Here is a 20972-nt window from a genome sequence, read left to right as displayed (position 1 = left end):
AATAAAAGTCAAGCCTAAATAACAGGGACAACAAAAACGCACTCAGATAAACTCACGAGGCCTAAATATCGAAAAGCTCTTGGTGGTGGAATAAACACGCACACACACGAGGAAGAAAGCTAACTAGAGAAAACAAAAGGTGAGTAACAGAAACACTCACACAAAGCGCACGGTTAATAGCAAAAACCAGAAAAGAAAACAAGGAAGAAACCAAGAAAGCAACAGATAAGACAGGTACGCACAATCTAAAAGTTATCAAACACACTGGAACAAATGCACGAGAGGAAGAGCTTTACCGGTGGATGGAAAGTAACCATCTGGCAACACTGGAACCAAGGTGTTGAAACCAGTGAGGCATGACAGGATAGGTTCCAGCTGTGCTGCTGTGAAGCTGAAATGTAAACAGAAAATGGGAACAAAGTGACAAGTGACAAAATAAAAGCACAAGAAAACAGAAGCATGACAGTCATCACACGATGACGACAAAAGATGACACACATTGTCATGAAGAGTAATCAAATCTAACATTATTTAAAATTTTGTCAAGGTCAATAAACCCGATTTCATTTGTGTACTGGTCAAGAACAGGCAGAATATCATCTGTATGCTACTATTGCGCTATAATTGTTGTAACACCACTTAACAAACTTAGCTCATTATCCAGAGAAATACCCTCTATACACTGTTAAAGTCCTCCATTATGTGCACACCATTCATCACTGTCCAAGAGTTCAGGGAACAAACACTTTGTGTATCGACCCACTGCTCCTGTTTTATTTTTAGCCCTTGATTTACCTATAGACTGAAGAATGGTTCACAGGTTTTCGCTCTGATGAAACTATGTGCCTTTTACTTGGGAACGGATGAAGAGAAACACAGGCGTCTTCACCTTGACTTGAGCAAAAGGAATCACTCCTAAGGACAGACTGAGAACACAGCAATCCGATTTGTTGCTGGCACTCCACACTGGAGCTCTTAACAGGCATGAAGTGTCACCAGGAGATCCCACTTTCTAACTTGTCATCTCGCCTTCGCTTCTCTGTGATGAATGAGAGGAGCAGGAAGGATGAGTTCACCTTCACTCTGTCTCGCTGAAATATACCCTTGTCTTTCACTCTTGTTGGAGGGCTGAATTGTGAATTGTAGTTTCTCATGGCGACCTAACTTGAGGAACTTGAGGGGAGCATTTTCTTTTTTTTCAGCTACCTACATATTTATTTTTACTGCTGGTGTGAGTTGTAAATTGCTGTAAGAGCCAAGTGTTATCTTCAACTTGTATATGACAGAGACTTTGTCATTACCTTTTCGTTAATCGCCTCTTTCCAGCTGATGGTCCTGCAATATCACATTGCATAATCGTTGTTGATCGACAAGTTAGATGCCAGTCAAGCGTTACTGAGATCGCTTGCTGTCGTCAAACTGGCCCATTTATTGTAATGTAAGCTTTGTCCACTGATGGGCAGCAGAGTTCCAAAACTGTTCTTCCTGACGCTCTCTTGAAGTGTTCAAGCTTCATGTTTTGCGTTAAATATTTTCTTTAATTTTTACTTTTCAGAGACAAACAGTACATTTTGTTTTGAAATATTTTATTGAGGATTAGAAACATTAAACACTTTAAAAATCCACTGAAAACATAAAAAAATGTGAATAGAAAACCCCACAGATCATCTATTAAAATTGTGTTAATAAAAACGGTCAAGGAGTGTTACCGCTGTGTCTTGCATTTCAGATTGAGTCGAGATAAAGATTATGACCTGAGATTTGAAGTTGGTATTTACACCATGCTGAGAATATTTGGCTGAAGCGCCGACAGTGCGGTGTGTGTGGTTGGCAATGCGTTCTTATCAGAGTGGGTCGGGGAACTTTTAAGGGGATCATAGAGGGATTATCTGTCAATCACTTTTATATGGGTTAGAGTCACAACGGGCTGCTGAGGGTTACAATAGATTAGAAGGAGAGTCAGAGTGCGACGTCCTGTCAGGAGAGCGGCGGTAGAGACCGGGTGCTAACTGGACTACTCTTCATCCTGGATGGGGAAGAAGGTGGCTGGCATAGATGAGGCGATGAAGGCGACGGACGTATGTGTCCTCTCTGGTGCTCCATCTCCATCCCGGGTTGCCGCGGGCCTCGTTCCTGCGAGCGGCCTCTGGGCCTTCGGAGCTGAGGAGGAGTGGTGGAAGAGGAGGACTGGCATTTGTATTGGGTGGAGTGGGAAGCCGCGTGAGAGGCGGGAGCAGAGTAGCACCCAGGAGCCGAGTGACGACTGGTGGTTGGGTGTCGTCCCGGTGACAGATCACAGCCAGGTGATGAGTGCCTCACCGACGACGCTTTACTGTGCTTGGGGGATTTGGACATGAGATGAGTGGATGGATGAGAGTTGGCTGGGTCTCCATTGTTGGGGACTTTGTAGAGGAAGACGTCGTACTGAAGCGGCGCACTCGAGTCTGTGTGGAGCTTGGCTTCTTTAGGGAGGAGGACCTCAAGGCCGATAGTGACTCCATCCTGATGCAGGAAACATTTGAGAAGCCATTCAAGGACAAAGTCACAGAGTTGTGAGTCTTGCACTGCTAATAACGACCGGAGCAATGGTGATGCTGACTGGAAAAGCTACTGTGCTCTAAAGGGATAAAAGCAGTTGCTTGTCAAGTGTCTACTGTTGCTTGTTTCAGCTGACACCTCATTGGTTGATGGGTTGGACCAAACACCTGCAGCGCCCGGGCCCTTTGAGGACTGGTTTGGACAGCCCTGTTAGAAGAGCAAGTGCAAACATAGTGCTTGCCTTCACAACGCTTTTGCTTCTCTATGCCTATGCCTCAGAATTATTATACGTTAAGTGTGTTTGGTCATTTGTATTTGAATATATAGAATATAGATATGTTTCATTGTTGTAATTTTTTTTCCCCACATCACAATGCGGCCCTTTTTTTAACATCATTTATTAAAAATGGTTATTCGAGCTCACTCATGACACTTAGCAACACCCGCCGGCCTTAGCGGGACATTCTGAATGATAAGAAATGATGACTATTAATTTCACAGAGCTAGATGACCAGCCTTTCTCAGGTGTGGAGATGGAAACGACAGAGTCCGTCACCGCTTTGGAGAAGGTCGGACGTTCATTAGCCACCTGAATCTGAAACTTTGGAAAATATCCGGAGTGCAACTTTCATAAATGCAGTGCACTTTGTCTCGGAGTCCCGCTACAGTATGTAAATATTTCATGGACACAGCAAAGTGTCAAGAGATTCACCACACTGCAACGTCTCACATCAAATTAAATGTTTTTCAGTTGTCCTTTTGACAGAGAAGTTGCCGCATTCTGCAGGGTTTTTTTTCTATTCTTTGCCTTCTTGAAGAGGTATATTAAAACAGAATTAAAATGATTGATGTTTTCACATCATGTACTCAAAAGGTCTCATAATTTTGATTACAAATTCATTGTCAGTCCATGTGATCGGTATCGGTGATCGGTGGTGATCGGCACTCTTGCTGATCAGTATCGGTGATCGGCAGCAAAAACCCTTATCTGAGCATCTGAGCATCAGCAGCTGAATGGTAACATGTCCAATATACTGACATGCTATAATTTCCAATGTTAATTGAGGCCCCTTTTTCATGGCAGATATCCAACTTTTTAAATGAATATGTCTCCAATGACCACAACAAGAAGGATAATATTAATCGCCTGAGGTGGAAGAATATATATGTTTTCATTCATCTTAAAAACCATGTAACCTCACTGCACTTGTTTCATTAGAAGGAGTCCGATTTTCAGCTCTTGTAGTCTCTGTCCACGGCGCTGAAACCACACGCTCATGATTGTGTGTGTGCTGCGATCTACTGTAGCATAAAAGCAGGGTCAGCCGTGCGTTCAGTCATTAATAGCAGAGGAGCAGCTGGGCAGCAGTTAGCTTACATGCATTGAAAGGAGGAGGAAAGTAGCAACACACGGGGACAAGCCGGGTAAAATGAAAAAAGGTTTTATTCCCACAACTGTGTACTGTAATCCTCAATGTATACCCCAAAAGAGTACAAAAAGAATCTCCGGTACATTAAAGTATTATAAATCACATTGTAAACCAAGACACGCCGTGTGTTACATGTGTATATATATTTTCAAAACATCAACTCCAAGCAGTTACTTTGACCTCATGTAATCTAGACATATCCACTTATTAGCAAACGTCACACATGAACAGTTCGCAAATACGGTCACTTTAGTTCCACGTACGTCTTGTTTTTTTGTTTTTTTTTGTTTTGTTTTTTGGAATTAGTACATTTTCAGACACTTTTCTTTGATAACACCAATGCATGCGAGCAGAGAGACAGTAAGGCGGGGCAGGCAGAGGTGGAGGGTGAGGGCATACAGAGGAGGAGTTAAGAACGGGGGCTCTATTTGTCAAGACTAAGACAGAGGTTAAGCAGGTCAGTAATGAGTTGGTCCAGCCAGAGAGTTTAGTCCAGCGCGAGGCAAAGAGAGGGTGTTCTACAAGGAAAACGTGTAAACAGGACGTTTGTGTTAAATTTGTGCTTATTTTGACAGGAGGCCTAATTTTCGCTGAGCGCTGTGCTCTTGGCAGACGCTGTGTGTGCTTTAAAGGTTGTGCGCTGACTCTCCAGCAGCACTTAATAAACGCCGGCAGCCTCAGACCAAGTTGTTCTGGAGCGCGTTTACCTCGCTGTTCTCCTCTGTGTTGTTAGGGGTGTGAGCCACAGAGGTGGGGCGGTTGTTCTCGTGTTTGGGGGAATGAGAGTTGAGGATGTTCATGGAGCCCTCTTCCTTGGGTTGAGGGGATTTTGCCGGGTCCTCTTGCTTCTGAGGATCGTCCTGTCAGGGAGGGTTAGTTCATTTTTAATAGGTCACAAAGTGTGTGGTGTCTGAAAGTCAAATGTTCACAGCGTGTGTAGTGAAGTTGGACCGACTCAGTCTTAAATGGGGGAATAAGTGATGCAGAATTGACATTATGAACAGATCTGCTTTTGCCTGTTACTGTTCTCAACTTGTATCTTACTGAAGATGGTCTGCGGGTGTGATGTGGTCAACATGGCCAGCTGCAACATTACAGCCCTCTGTAGAGCAAATCATGCACACGGAGTACAAAGACCAGAAAATGTTTTATCACCCATTTGAGGTACAGTAGTTCCATAACCTCTCTAAGCTTTCTTGTCCCTGATTTACCTCTTGCCCATTAAATGGAATTCATTTTCCTCACACATTCCACCGATGATGACACACCTGGCCAGTCTAGCGGTTATGATTCCTGGTTCTTGCCCAGGCAGCCTGGGTTCGACTCCTGGTATGGGAACTACTCTTTCTTGAAATATCCGCAGTGTGGGACGAAGAAAGAACATCTAATCTGATCTAAGGCTACATTTGTGGTACATTGGCATCTGTTTTCATTGTAGTAAACTGTCAGTAAACACAACCAAATGGAATTTGGGGTGCAACATTTGAGGCAACAGTTGCAGCTTCGGTGTGTTCCAAGCGACACTTGTCGCGTTGAATGCCGACTTTAAAGCTCCGGTGACAAGTTACAGGGTGTTGATCAGTCAGTGCCTTGACAAAGGCGTGAAGTGGAAAAGACAGATCGGATCGGTTGCAGCAATTGATGACTGCCTCTGAAGGAAGGATGTGATGGACCCCGAGAGGGGACAGCATCAAAATCTTTTTTTTTTGCTTTCAGTGTACTTCCACTGTCGATAAAGGGGTACAATGGACTGAATGCTCAGGGGACTGCTCATGTAAACAATTAGCCAGCTCATTTCCTTCTGCGTTTGGGTAAGCCTGACCCAACCCTTTCACCACTGTGGATGTTTTCATCGGGAGTCACCTTTGGGCAAAACATTTGTTTCTAATCGATACTTTACCTCAGAGGGAAGTGAGTCGGCGAATTATTTCCTGTAAATACGTCTGTTTACCCCTGTGCTTATAGTCCATTCACCATTTTGACTTCCCAGTAATGTTAGGCCCGCAGCCGAGTCACTGTTTTTTTAATGCCACTTGAATGGCAGGGAAAGTGGCTGTGAGCACGAGTGGTACTACAACTGTTGCACAGTCGCCACTGTTGTGCATAAACCTTAAAACATGCTGTGGCTTTGGATACTATGACTTGACCACATCTTAAGTATGAGCTCTTTTGTTAGATTTATTAACAATATAAAACATGCTGCAACTCTTTATTTTAGTGCACTCATTAGCTTGTGAGCGTGCAGCAGTGTTATTAAACATCTGGCCATGCGCTAGTCTGATCAGCTCAAAATGCTTGGACATTGAAAGAAGCAGACTTTTGACATTCAAAGTGCTGCATTGGAGATCATTTGCCTGCAGGGGCTTTTAGCCTCAAAACTTGACATTTAGAGCAGCAGAGGTCATCCAGTGCGGCAAAATGCCATCAGGTTTTTATTTCTATTAAAGTAAGGTGATTAAAAAATGTTACAGGTAGAGTGAATTTAAAGTCCATACGTCCGTGTTAGCAGGACGCGCAGACCAGGTTTGGTGAGAACATCTGCTCATCGCTATGAAAATGTGGAGTCCATCCATTGATTGGTCAGTCACAGACTTCTGAAGGTCATGGCAACAGCAGACAGTAAGTAGGGTGCCATCGATCGGCTACGCTGACACAGCTGTGCAACTCAACGACTGCCTTTTTAAAGTTCTCAACACTTCAATGCCGTGACTGACAGACAATGTAATTCACTTGATTTATTGTCTTTAAACATGAACATGTTTATAAATAATGTGCACGTCTCAGCAGCAAGAAGAATTAAAGGTGATAAAACATCTTCATAAAACAGTCTGTACCCCGACATAATGTGGATATTCTGTATAAAGTGACACACAGATGAAGTCACACACTCAGACAAACTCACATGTGCTGCTACAGAATCTGTTTACCCATCAAAACAAGCACAAACCTATGAAGGTCGTTTGAGAATTGCTGTGTAGGAAAATTTGTGAGTCAGGCAAATGAAGCAAAATGGAGGACTGCCGTCTGCACTTCGCAGAAGTGCGCAGGTGTTGCTACAGGAGGGGGTAGCTGTGAATGCCTGCTTGCACAACAAGACAGCAAAGGCAACTTTAGATGGACAGCCTAACCAAGCTCATTCCTAACATACAAGACACAGGAATACATCACAAGTCTGGATCCTTCCTGTTCATATCCCATCAATTACTATGTGTGGCTGATTCTTATTTCAACAAATCATTAAATAGACATGAATACAACATAATAAGCTGCTTTTTGTAAGGGTTTTTGTTCCTACCAATAAGATAGAAGTAATTGTTTTGTTTTTTCCTTCTTTTCTGGTACATATTAGTAATATAAACACTAATTATGTTGCTGCTATGAATGAAAAGGTTGCTACTGTAAATTATAACTGTAAATTCCCGGAGTTCATGTCAGCAAAGAAGTACTGACCCGTCACAATGCAGCAAAACTGTTTAAACTATTAACTAGGGATGCTCCGATCGATCACTGGGCAGCAGCAAAACTGCTGTGGAGCTTCTTGCAGTCTGTAATGTAAAGTATGCATCCTGCAGCACATGCAGGGGACAATGCTGCGCAGGGAAGCGCCTTCAAATTTTGAAAGTTATCTGCGCTAATAATCTCAGCAGGTTGTTAGCACAGCTAACGCTTCACAACACTCGCTGGTCCGACTGTGACTTTCGGAATGCTAAGCTAATTGCCTAAGCAATAATTATTAATTTCACCTAGCTAGATGACCAGCCTTTATCTATGAGACGGAGCGACTGGATCTGTCAATGTTTTGGAGTCGGGTGCAGCGTTTGTTAGCCACCTGTATATGAAACTTTTGAAGAACTCTGGAGTGACGACTTTCATAAATGCAGTGCTCTCTGTCTCGGAGTCACACTACAAGCGGCCAGTATGTAAATATTTCACGGACATAGCAGAGTCTCAAGAGATTCACCAAACTGCGACGTCTCACATCAAATTAAATGTTTTTCAGCTGTCCTTTTGACATAATAGTTACTGCATTCTTCAAGTTTTTTTATTTTATTTTTTGCCTTCTTAAAGAGGTATATTAGTATGTGTCTGAATTCAAATGATTTATTATTATTATTATTATTATTACATCATTTACACAGGAGGTCTCATCAGTTCGATCAAATTCATTGTCCATCCATGTGATCGGGATCGATGGTGATCGGTATCAGTGATCGGCAGCAAAAATCCTGAGGAGCATCCCTACTGTAGACTACATTGATTTAAATTAAAGGGAGTTAACAAGCATGATTGTTTTGTTTAGGACTTTCTGATACTTACAAGTCAATATAAATTGTGTAATTCACAACTAAGGAAGGAAGGGAGCGTCGATGCTTTTTGTGCTCTTGAAATTTGACATTCAGTTGGCAGACATTTTAAGTGCATGCTGTCCAATGCATTGGATGCTGTGAATAACTATGAATTTCCCAAAGCTATAGGTTTTATTTAGGATTAAGTTGATAGTTTAATATTTTGACATTTTGGTAATCATACAAATCATTTTTTCTTCATTTCCATTAGAAATGCCCATGTCAACCACAAACATCCTGGGACTGGAATTTTGCTCAGGGGTTCAAAGCGAGGCCAGGGAAGGAAACTGCAGCGGGGCGCTGAGCACTTCAGCTGAACGGCTTACCTGATAGTAGCTATAAGGATTTCTATGTTTAGACTCCCAGGTAAAGCTGGTTGATGATGGTCTCTGAGGGGCGTTAAGGTAAATACACACATGTTCACATTAAACTAATAATTTTAAAGCCAATGACAATTTTGTTTGTACAGGACACCAGTGCGATCGCTGGCTTTGGTTAGTACTCGGGTATTCTGAGGCAGCACATTAGATCACGACAAAGCCATGCACTCACATACACACACAAAGGTATGCGGATATTTAAACAGCACAAGCAAGCAATGCGTCTGGCGTGTTCAAGAGTAGTTTTAACGGTGAGAGGCGAAGCTAAAAAATAGACTTTTGCTTTTATTCATTTATCAAGAGAAACGTTTCTCCTGCTCTGATTTCTGCAGCTTGGTACCAATGTAAGCATTTTCTGTGAGGTATTTGGCAGTTATGTGTAATTTGTCTTCAGGCGCTCATTTGTTGCTGGGTCACAGGGGTAGGTTTATCATGGAATTCCAGATGTACAATTCCTCAAAAGGAAGGTAGCCTGTTGAGATCGTCTACCCTAAAGTAAATCGATCTTGTGAGCCCTCCCTCTGCTCAGCCTGTGTAATCCCATGCCCACTTCAAACCTCATGATATATAGAACCTCTCTATCGAAGGCGGGGACCACTCTCGCAGTCAAGCATGCTTTTCCTGCGAAGAACCATGAGACTTGTGTCAATGCCGAGCATCATTCAGGCAAACAGATGCTAACACCTTGACCATGATGTCATTGGCAATGAAGAATGTTGTAAACCTCAAGGTATCAAAGTCAATATAATGTAACTATAAATCCATCCAGGCTCAAGGTTACGCGATGAACTACACTGTCAAGTAGCCGTAGTACGCCGTGTAGCTAGACGTTAGCTACATGTAATGTGTGAAGCATAACTCAGTAGTGCTGCTTTTAAAATTCGAGGGGGTAAAACAAAAGGATCAACACATGCAGAGAGGAAGAAATGACACAGACAGATGTACAGTTTCGACGCTGGTGATTGACATGACAGTGGAGAGTAAACAAGAGGAGAGTGTGGGGCATACCTGACAGATAATGTTGTCATAGTACGCCAGGTTGTGAGTGTGAGCTTGGGGAGCAGGCGGAGGACTATCGCACAGTTTCCTTACGTTTGGCTGGGAGCCATCGGCCGTTGTTGAGACCGAGAGTCCGTCCGTCTGTGGTTCACTGCTCTGCGGGCGATACTTACTGGAGACAGCAAAGAGAGAGGAGCAGGTCTTTCACTATTCATGAAGTTCTGGATGCTTTCTCCCCAAAAAGTCCCGCTGCTCAAGTGGAAGTGACACTTGAAACATTTAACCATTGAATGTTGGGGACTGATCTTTCCTCTTGGTTTCTTTCTCTCTCTTTTTTTGCATTATTAATTCATGAAATGGGCACCACTTATTAAAATAATAATAACCATATAACCATCCATTTGAAGCAGAAACTCATCATGTAATAAATTGAGATCCCTGCTTTAGGGGTATAAATGATGTAATAGCATATATATATATATATATATATATATATATATATATATATATATATATATATATATATGGTTTAATGGAATTAATCCCTGTTTAATTCACTTTAAAACCTTTCATTATTTTTTCCCACACTAATGAAAATTTTGTTGATCATAAATGAACATTTAAATGTCACTATCGTAGTTAAGTAATACTCTCGGGTACAATATGAATCATCAGTTAAAGACTTGTTTAATCTGCTCAGAGGTGGCTGCTTAATAGATCATAATAGATCACATGTGACGTCCATAATTTAAAAATAAAACGTCTTCTTCATAAAGGTGGAGCAAGATTTATCTGTTCCTTCCTTCTTCCATGAGTCTATTACTATTTCAAAGAGTCTAGAAGGAGGACAGAAATGTGCTCTCCTTCAGTTACACAATGAGCAGGGGAGATTAAAAGTCCATCCCTTAAAATGATATGAGCTTTTCTCTCAATATACCGGAGAGTTGGGCAATTCATGTCGCCTTCAATAATCTGCCTTTGAATTTTGAATGAGAGGTGAGCTGCAGAAACACACCTGCGTCTGCGGAGGCGCTTGTTCTCGTTCTTGAGGCGGTGCATACTTTTGGCAAAGAGGACAATAATCATAAAAAGGAGGAGGGCCACCAGGGAGGACACGCCCACCACCACGGACAACACTTGGAACTCAGTGACTGCCCAATCACAGCGGGCGCCTTTATTCCAGATGTAGTCTTGCACATTGCACCTGAGTTAGATAAAGCAAAAGTTAGCACAAGTATATTGCGATATCATCATTCTAGACTTTTTTTTAACACGAAGTAGCACGCTGTCATGTGGCTCAGTGTCTTGAGGCCTGTCCCTCGAAGAAGGGATTGGACCTGCACTTCTCCCTTAACAAGATCAAAGGATCAGGCCATACGCATTTGTTTGTGTGAGTGTGACTGCTAGTGTGTGTTTGTGTGTGTGTTTTCAACATTCTTCCCTCCTAGCATGCAAGTTTTAGAACTCTTGCCAGTGCGTGCACGCATGTGTGCTGTGCTATTATGCAGCAGGTATGATGCGCTGAGCTGCAGTCCACTTGTAATCCGACAGAGACAGCCAAGATGGGACAGATGGCACTACAAAGGTTATGGGCTCGAATCATGTGTTGAGCCCACGCAGGCGAATTTAGGATACTTTTTAGTTGATTGCTGTTGAAAGTGTGTCATGGATTAAAAAAAAATGATTTTCACAGTATCAGTTACGATACTCTGCCTTTAATGATTTGTTCCTTTAGCTGTGACACTGGGACCGGTGTCAATATTAAATGGGACACATGATGGTGCATGAAGCGTGCCCATCTGTTTGTTAAAGTTCCACCTTGTGATGCTGCTCATTTTGGTTTATTCAAGGACTCATATTTGAGCAATTTATGACTTTATCTAAACAAGAATTATGTTGTCACAATAATGGATTATTAGAAAAGCATTTGTATCGATGCACACAATGGAGAAAGTTGTCCCTGAAAGATGACTTATGTATGTACAGTTGCTGGGTTGTTTTGTTGGAGGGTGGATTTGTTGACTAAAGTGTGCCACTATCGTATTGTAATTGTAGTTGCACAGACAACCGATGATGAGCTCCAGTGAGCAGACTCAGCAGGAGTGAACACCAGCGATCCCCTTAATAATTCAAATTCATACTTCAGAAGTCAAAAATGCAGTGTGTGTTGAGAGCCACATGAGAAATACATAGTGTCACTCGCAGTGAGAGTGTAGTTCTATTATTTCAACAAAATGACAAGGAGCCTGCTGATGCAGACAGAAATATTTCGATAGCTTTAATCCTTCAATGTCTGCGTCCTCTCTGATTTATCACCATTAAAAAGTACCTGACTTGGCAGTTCAGTTACAAAGCAGTTGTAGAATAAATAGTTCACATTTGCCAGGTTTCACATCAAATTTGCGTCTTCCTTTATTGTGTGTCGGGATTAATGTCAGGACACTCTTTACACTGACTCTTTAACCTTCCTTAATGAAGGAGACCTATTCTCCTAGTGCAGTTGAGTTGCCCATTTTAAAGTGCGGTTACATTTGTATGTAGAAATATATAGTACATTTCAAAGGGAAGTTAGAAGTCAGTGGTCAGGCTGAATCTGTTTCCTCAGGCCTTGAACTCACCACACACCCTTCCTTCAGTCTATCCTACTGCGACCCTGCTGTGATCCAGACCATCACTCACTGCACTAAGCCTGCCTTCTGTCTGTTTGTGGGTTTTCTGAGTGGAGCGCCCTAAATCTTCTTTTTGTGTTGGAGAATTAATGCGGTGATAATGAGCACCACATTTAAGTCGTAATCAACCCCCTACTATCCACCGATCCCTCAGTCTCACAGATGAAATGCGTGCGCTATACACACCCAGGGAGTTTCCTAGAAAATAGAAGAGGAATTTTTTATCCCAAAAATACTTCAAAAACATGGCTTGAAGTTTAACTTTTAAAGTTTGATTCATCCTGAGGGGAGAATCCCAAACTAACCTTATATGAAAGAGACAGCGCTACCACTTGACCCATCTAGAAAGCATACGCTTCTCCTTGTATGACTTTAACACAATCGGTATGCTCTCCTGGCCTGGCATGACCATCCTAAATGCCCCACACATTCTTCTAAGGCATCAACATATTGATAAGTATCAAGCCGACTTCCGCGTCCATGTTGATCGTGACATTCCATGTGACGGTTGTCAGTTTATTGTGCCTTAGAAGTGAGAACTTGCAGTTAACACACACATGAATCAGATACACTTGGGTAAAAAGTCTTTTGTAGAAACTCTCTTACCTGCAGAAGGCAGCCGACCCGGGAACCACAGTGCACACTCCGCCATTAAAGCAGAAATTAGGCTCGACCTCGCATTGAGATAAGCAAGCCCCAGAAGTGGATCGCGCAAAGCCGAGTCTGCATCCGTCGGGCCCCATGGCGACCCCTAAAACGCCTTGACCTTTGTCTCCTCCGAGTGTCGGTGGAGCTTGCAGAGCAGGACCACTGGCCAAACCGGGGCTCACGTACTCTGGGAGAGCAGGGGACCCAGCCAGTAACGGGTTCTCATCCTCCATGTCAGCTGGAGGAGACGGTGTAGGCTCAGGTTCTGGGGTAGTATCTAGTGCCGACAGATCATCATCCCGTGATGTGTAGTCGTAAAAGTCAGAGAGAGTCCAATCACTTGGTTCTCCTTTTTGCTTCTGGGCTTGAGGGGGTTTAGCCCAGTTCACTCCTTCGTCAGAGGGCACAAAATCCGGGGCCGGGCTGTGAAACTCAACCGTTACGATGTCATCGGACAGTTGGTGGTCTGATCCGGCACCTCCCGCGGTCAGCTCCTCCCCTGCAGGCTCCTCGGCAAAGTTCGGACGAGCATGCTTATGAGAGTGATGATGCTTGTGGGAGCGGACGGGGAGCTTCACCCCGGGACCCGCTCCAATCAGGTGCTCTCGCTCTGCAGAGTCGTCGCTAAGCACCATCCTGGCATTCAAGGCCTCTTTGTTGACAGATGATTGATTGTGGTGATGATGGCGTCTGGTCAGCGAATGCCTCCCTGTCGATCAAAGAGACAGTTCAGAAAAGAAATCGCAACTCCTGCTCGCAGCCTGAGAGCCCATTTGGTCTCATTCCAATAGCTGATATTGGAAAATGGTTTTACACTGCTCTGTACACACCTTTATTATCGCTTCATTATGAAGTCTGACTGGAACATTAGACTACGGCCTCCTAGTGATGTTCAAAAACACATTTCCTCTTCACCAAAGTAGTGTCATCTGTGCGGCTTTACTGAGCTCTTCCTGCCGCTTAGATAACAGACAGGGTGTTGTGCTTTCAGTCATGACCTAGAAAGAGCTTTGCCTTCTGGGTCTCAGCGTTTTTCAGCCATTTGACTTTTATTTGTCGCTCATGTGATCATTTAATGTTTTGACTTTTCAAATAGGGCACTAAAATGATGCAGCCTCTTTTAAAGAAGGTCGTGGGTTCAACTCCAGCTTGAGGGAACTCGTGCAGTGAAGCTGAGAAGCTTTCTCTGTGCTAGTAGGGGTTTCCTCCAAGCTCCATTTTTTCCCTAATTCAGAATTAGATGTTTTATTTTCTCTGGTTAAAAAAAATATAGTAATATTCCAGCACAGTTATTTTTCCCCTGCTGGTGCAGTGTAAAGAACCTAAACAAGTAAATAAAATATGAGTAAAAAATAGGGATGGAGACGGAAACAGAAATGACTGAAGCCACCTGAATCTGAAACGTTTGAAAACGTTTGGAATCTTTCATAAATGCATTGCTCTCAGTCTCTGATTCCCGCTGTCAGCAGCCAGTATGTAAATATTTCACGGACATAGCACAGTTTCTGGAGATTCACCTGCGACGTCTCACATCAAATTAAATGTTTTTCACTTGTCCTTTTGAGAATAAGAGAATTGCATTGCATTCTGCAAGGTTTTTCTATTTTTGCCACCTTTAAGAGGTATATTAAAACCGTGTCTGGATTAAAATGATTTAAAGTTCATTTTCTCACATCATATAAACAGAAGGCCTCATTATTTCGATTACAAATTCATTGTCAATCCATGTGGTTGATATCGGTGATCGGTATCGGTAATCGGCAGCAAAAATCCTGATCTGAGCATCCCTAGCAAAAACTTACAATAATGAAACTTATTAGAACAGACGTCTTTAGTTGAATTGTTTCAGCGGGGTAAAAGACAAAAAGATCCTACTATCAATCTAATAAAAGGAAGTTGTATTTCACATTTTGTTTTTGCATGTTTTAACAACTTGTTTTTATTCATCTTGAAAATGGAAAATTGTCTGATGTTCTTCCCATTTTCCCTTTCATCCTTCAGATTCCTTCCCACATTGGTTTAGTCAGAACCATGATGCTAAACTCAGAGTTACTTCCCCCTGCACCTCCCGCAGCTTCAGCTACTGTACAGTCAGTTTTGATAATTCCATTGTAATGACACTAAAATAATCGCTGAGTCATGGCTGGTGGGGATTTCATTCGAGAGTCTAACTACCAGGCTACATCTGTAATGCACCGTGTTCCCTGTTTGTTGTTTCAAACCAAAACCTGAGCCGAATACTGTCGTGTAATCAGACGATGTAGGATTAGGCACAATGAGTGACTGGCTAATGTGCTCTAGTGACCGAGACTGGGTTAGGATTAGATTAGGATTTAGATTGGACTGGTAGGTTGCCTGCACTTGATATTCAGCGGGAACACCTGCAAAAAGTTGTGGTACAGGATCACTAGGAAAGAGCAGTTTCACAACATTTTCAATGTACTAGGTCGGGTTCATGGTAAGAGACACAGCGTTCTGCTTTTGTCGTATTCAATTTCAATGGCAGTACTGACTTTATTATCTCGATCATGGGAGGCTTTATTGAGGTCAAGGTTTTTATTATTCCGACTGCAGCTCTTTTTATGATTTTTTTTCTCGCACAAAAAATAAATACTTAAGCAAAATTCAAATATTACAAACCAAAATACATTAGATTAGGTATGTCGTTTTTTTTGGCTGAACTATATCTGCGACTACAAATATACAATATTATGTACAATTTAAATATATTTTTGCTAAAACTCAGGAAGAATGTTGTTCTCATTAGGTGACATATTGGCGTGAACGCAGTGACTGAGAGCAACACATCTGAAAACTGCTTTACAACTTCCACCCGTCCTTCTGACCCATGAACCCATGGCCTTGGACTCTGGTTCACGCCCTCAAGAATAAGATCATTGGTCCCTAAGTTTCTGTCAGCAGATGGTTGATGTGTCACTGAGATGAAGGTAACTGTCGGCGACTTTGAGTAGAGCCTCTAATTATCTGTGTAGAGATGGTGCATCTACTGTTTGGACAAGATATGCCACACGGTCGATAAAGATTTCTGGAAATTGATATGAGCAGACAATTCATTAATGAGTTCCTAGAACAAAATAAGGCAATAGGAACAAAAAAAAATACAAAAATATATATAAAGAGCACAACAATAGAAAATTGTGGCGAAAATGTTATGTTATGTATGAAAAATATATTAACATAAATCTCTATTATTATCTCTGTCAGTTGCCTGAAGATGTTCACTGCAGCACTTTACTTAGAAGATAAGAAAAATATCAGAACAATAGGCTTTGATCATTGCCTCTTCCATTGTCTCAGTTTTAGCCTCATCTTTCGTTCCAGCATGAAAAATTCCTTCCTTGCTGCTGGAGCATAGTGGGTGTGTAACATTTTTGACAGAGTTCTACTTTGTTTTGTGCACCAGTGGATCGTCTGCCAGATGGAGAGGGAAGGGAAACCTGAGTTCATTTATGACTCCTACTCTGCCTCGCAGCTCTGTTGCAGCATAAATCACTCTGTCTTAAAGGAGTCTTGAAAGACTCCAGATTTGTCTCACTTAATTGTGAGGAAATGAAGCTGCGTCAGGTTTGATTATTTCATCGCTGCGTTGCTATTTAAAGACTAATGTTGCGCTCCCTCCCAGTGAAACGAATGTTCCCACAGCTGATGAAATTTCAAGGAGACACTTGAACGTTGGATTTTTCCGTTTCCCACCGCTGTCCTGACACGGCGGTGTCCAATGAGATCGCTGCCCTCAGTGTCTGGCCCTTCATTCACAGCTCATACAAAAACCATCTGAACGTGCCTCGAGTCACGAAAAGCGGCGGTGGCTGAGGAACCATGAGAGACCCCTCACACAGACCACCGTTGCCATGGTGAGATGTAAAGAGGTGCCATGTTGAATGGAGCAGAGGAGCGAAGGGAGCGGTGGAGGCAACAGAGGAGCCAGTGTTCGCGCGTTCACTCCCGCATTTTTAAATCAATCGGCCAGCCAGCGGTTAGCGCGGCACGCTAGCTCTGCCAACGCAACACTCATGCTGCACTCATGATCTCAAACTAATAGAGAGCTTCCTTTATAGCCGTCTGATTAGAAGTGACAAGCTCTGTTTCATTTAAAGGTTGAACCTGCCACTTTGCGTTTAGATGGCCCGACCTAAAGGGAACACAGGGAGATTACTAGACCAAAACAACAAATTGAAAGCAGCTGCTTTGAAATTTAATTTCCGTCGCGGAAAGGCTATGATTTGTGGCTATAACCGCCGCCGAGCGTACTGCCTCTTGTCACCATGGTAACAGGCTTTACCTGAAGATGCTGTGTGCACATCCCCAGCAGCTCTTGGTTTACCAGCTGGACACAATGTGAAATAAGGGCGTGTGAGGTAGACAACAGCTGCCGGCAGCCTTCTCCAGCGTTGTCAGCGTTAAAATCATACATGCATCAAATGAAGGCCGATGAAAGCGGGTTTCCCTCGGGCGATGGCGATGCAGTATCCATGACGAGAGACAACCTTCCACCCTTTTTTTTTTTAAATGTGTGTACAAAGATGTGACAAAATGTTGATGTGATGCGTGTTGGCGTAGCATGAGGTTTCTGCGGCTACAGGGCAGATGGACCTCGCAGTATGCAGTCATGCAAGCACACAGCGGCTGCATTTCAAGATAGCATCATGCGCTAGATCAGAAGCATGTTGTTTTGGCGACATACATCCCTGTCAATGGGGTCATGGAGACTGGATCAATAGACTAGGGAAGATGTATATTGGATTTTTGGAAAAGGGGCGTGTTAAAGTGCCAGCATTATTTCTAGGCAGCAAACCCCATCATCACATCGTAGTAAGGTCAGTGAGGGTTGAATTCCCTGTGTCTGCCTTCATGACTTAGCTACCTCAGTGAAGTTACAAAGCTTCAGAAATGTAAACTCCCCTTTTCCTCACCACTGACTTCTGTAGCGTTTTCTGGGACCCTAAAATCCTCTAATTCTAATTGGGTGTGCAATGCTGCTGAATGAATGTTGTTGTTTTTTGCATCAACAGCAAACTCCAGCTGTCAGGTGCGCTTGACTCCCCTGTACTTATATATGCAGAGGTCGTAGCTCAGAGACATCAGAGTCCACTCCTGACCTTTTTCACTTCCGACACTTCCAAGGCTTCGCTCTTCTGATCCTTCCAAGTCACGTGGATTCAGATGAATGGATTGCTGTTGTTTTTTTACTTTTATATAACGTCATTCTGTTATGTCGGTGATAACTCGTTTGAAATTTTACTGACTACATTATGTCACTTCTTTTGACATTTTCCTTTTCACCCCCAATGAGTAAAAGTATAACAGATGACATCACACAGTCTGAGGCTCAACCCATAGTGCGTGAGGAATCCTGTTTCAGCTTCACAAGTCTCTTGGAATCAGAATAAATTTGTGCAAGATCACGTCTTGAAAACACATTAATGGCTGTGGTTTCACTGCTGCCGAAGCTTTTCAAGTAACAGCGACTTATGCATAGTGGAAAATCAAAATGCTGGACTTAAGCTAGCTGCATCTTCATGGTTGCAGGTGACAAAAGTAACCACTGCTTTTTAAAAGAAACAATTTCTTCTATAATTTCCTGATGTTTTAGTTGTGTATGTGTGGTGCTGCTATAAGGACAGATATTAAATATGTGAACACTCTGAAAAAAGGAGGCTGTTTTGTAGATTGTACAGTAAATATTTAAGACGTCGTTGAGAGTGTGGTCACATCCACAGATAAGCGCGAATATAAGTGATGTTCAGCACAAGTTTATTGACCTCAAGTATCTTGATGGGACAACCTCAATGGCACGATGGGATTTACTGTTTTTTTCCCATCAGACTTTGACTGTTGCTGTGTATTATGGGACTGTAACATGAATGATAGGAGTGAACCTGACTGGTTGTGGATTGTATTTGACGAAATTGTAGGTTGAGTTAAGGGCATGTTTTGAGTTTCGCGTTCAACTATAATACAAGCTTCCATCCATAATCTCTTTATTTCTCAGTCCAAAAGAGTTATCGCCTTTATAGATGGCTCCTCCAGTTCTCCATTCAATTCTCTCATTATCACTAGTCCTTTAATTATCTTGTCTGCTGACTTTGATCTTTGAGTCTTATTCATACAGAGTCCAGATAAGATCAGAAGAGAGCGATCGACCAATCAGGAGGCACGGTCAGTTAATCTGCCATCGATTAGCCATGTACTGTTTTTTCTGCAGGAAAATATTTCTGCAAAAAAAAAAAAAAATTCTGCAGGAAAATACAGTGCATTTGATTTTGTCACGTGTCTGATAATTTCAGTTGACCCCCCCCCCCCTTTTTTTTTTTTTTTGGCGGGAAACCTCTTTTCTAATTAAATATTTAGAATCAATAGCCACGTGGTTCGATCATCAGAGACAAAATAGCCTGTTAATGTGTTAACGCGCCGCTACTCATCGAGGGCGCGGGATGCGGTGAAGAGGGGGGGGGTGTCGGGGTGGGGAGGGAGGGGTCGCTGCTACACCGGCGGCGCGTGCCCAAGTGAACCCCGGCGACCCATCGCGTGCACGAGCCACCCTGTTGCTGGGCAGCGACGGAGGCGCGCCGTTTTCAGCGCGACATTTCTTTACAAAACGCCTCCTGCCATCGTTGGTGTCTGGAGGAATTCAGGGTTTTCTGCTGCCGGCCAGCCGTGCACCTAATCCGGATTGAGCCTGCGCCGCCGCCCGGCCTTCTGCTACACTTGTCACCGGGCTATTGTCTGGTACTCAAGTCGAACTAGTGGAGTGTTGGAATGGCGCTGCTTTAAATGACATCACCTCATTGTGCTGCCTTTGTTTGCCCAACTGTGCTGCCATCATTTATTGAGCAGATCACTCTTATCCAACGTAGATAAGACAATGAAATAGAGAGGACTGCCCCGAATCATGCACGAGGAAAATACATGTCAAAAGCACGCAATATTTGAATGCAACACCTGCCGATCGCGTGCAGGTCGTGCGTGTCTTACCGTGAGCGGACAGCGGAGCAATGACCATCGAGATGGTCAGAAGCAGCTGCCATGTCCCCAGCCGACTGTAACCCCGCGCCATGCTGAGCTGCGCCTCTGCTCTGCTCCCTTCTGCTGTTTCCCCGGTCAGATGGTGCGTGTCAATGATAAATCCTCCGCGAATAAAGTTCAGATCACTCTCGACACCACCATCGTCCCCTGGCTGCTCGTCTGTCTCAGAAGCGCTCACGGGTTCAGGTCCATTGTTCGGAGCCGGCGCTCTCTCCTCCACACCTATCGCGCGCGTACCGGAGTCTGTCAGCTGGAGTAGTAATGCGCGCCGCCGGGGGACGAGATTGTAATGAGCCGGCGAGTGTGCTCAGCGTTTTGTTCTCCAAGAGCCCTACTGCGCACTCTCGCGCTCACTCCGTGCCTTGTGAGAAGTAGACCGCGTATGTCGCCTCCGAAAGTTAATATGGTCCGTTTTACACCCCAAATGTGTGATGAAGCCTGTGTGTGTGTGTGTGTGTGTGTGTGTGTGTGTGTGTGTGTGTGTGTGTGTGTGTGTGTGTGTGTGTGTGTGTGTGTGTGTGTGTGTGTGTGTGTGTCCATGCTGGGTCAATAATCCTCTTACTGTTATGTTGTGATATGAGCTCCAGACAATGACATCTGCTCTTGTTTAGCACCTCTTTCTCTTCTCTGTCACACACACGTTTGTTTTGCTCTTTTTGTGTGGACCTCTCATTGACATAATGCTTTCCCCAGGGACTCACCCTTAACTTAACCATCCAAAACAAATGGCTAACCTTAACCAGGACTCTGAACCAACCTGCACCAATAAACTGCTTTTATTGACGTTTTAACCCTCTAAACCTTGTGAGGACCAAGATGTGAAAAGAGGCCAAAATGTCCACACAAAGCAAAACATGCCCACACATAGACACAACTCCCAAGACACATACATACCCTTTGTTTAAGTTTGCAGCA

At 43.3% G+C, this 20972-nt stretch overlaps 1 protein-coding gene across 2 annotated transcripts; it reads right to left on the bottom strand.

Moving 5' to 3' along the window:
- Window positions 1-1604: 1604 nt before the first annotated feature.
- Window positions 1605-20479, bottom strand: LOC128757776 (chondroitin sulfate proteoglycan 5-like). 2 transcript variants are annotated; one of them, XM_053863298.1, is made up of 6 exons: window positions 20007-20479; window positions 12969-13719; window positions 10709-10897; window positions 9703-9865; window positions 4676-4828; window positions 1605-2502 (listed from the first exon to the last, which is right to left on the bottom strand). In XM_053863298.1, the coding sequence occupies exons 1-6, from the start codon at window positions 20086-20088 to the stop codon at window positions 1978-1980; spliced, it is 1863 nt and encodes a 620-aa protein (XP_053719273.1). In that variant the 5' UTR covers window positions 20089-20479; the 3' UTR covers window positions 1605-1977. The 2 variants fall into 2 exon arrangements, with proteins under 2 accessions (XP_053719273.1, XP_053719274.1); XM_053863299.1 differs by having other exon boundaries at window positions 9787-9865; window positions 20007-20478.
- Between the last annotated feature and the right edge of the window lie 493 nt (window positions 20480-20972).

This window comes from Synchiropus splendidus, chromosome 4 (assembly GCF_027744825.2).
Source record: "Synchiropus splendidus isolate RoL2022-P1 chromosome 4, RoL_Sspl_1.0, whole genome shotgun sequence".
Classification (NCBI taxonomy): domain Eukaryota; kingdom Metazoa; phylum Chordata; class Actinopteri; order Syngnathiformes; family Callionymidae; genus Synchiropus; species Synchiropus splendidus.
The sequence above is the reverse complement of the archived record's forward strand: the minus strand, read 5'-3'. Positions and strand labels throughout refer to the sequence as shown.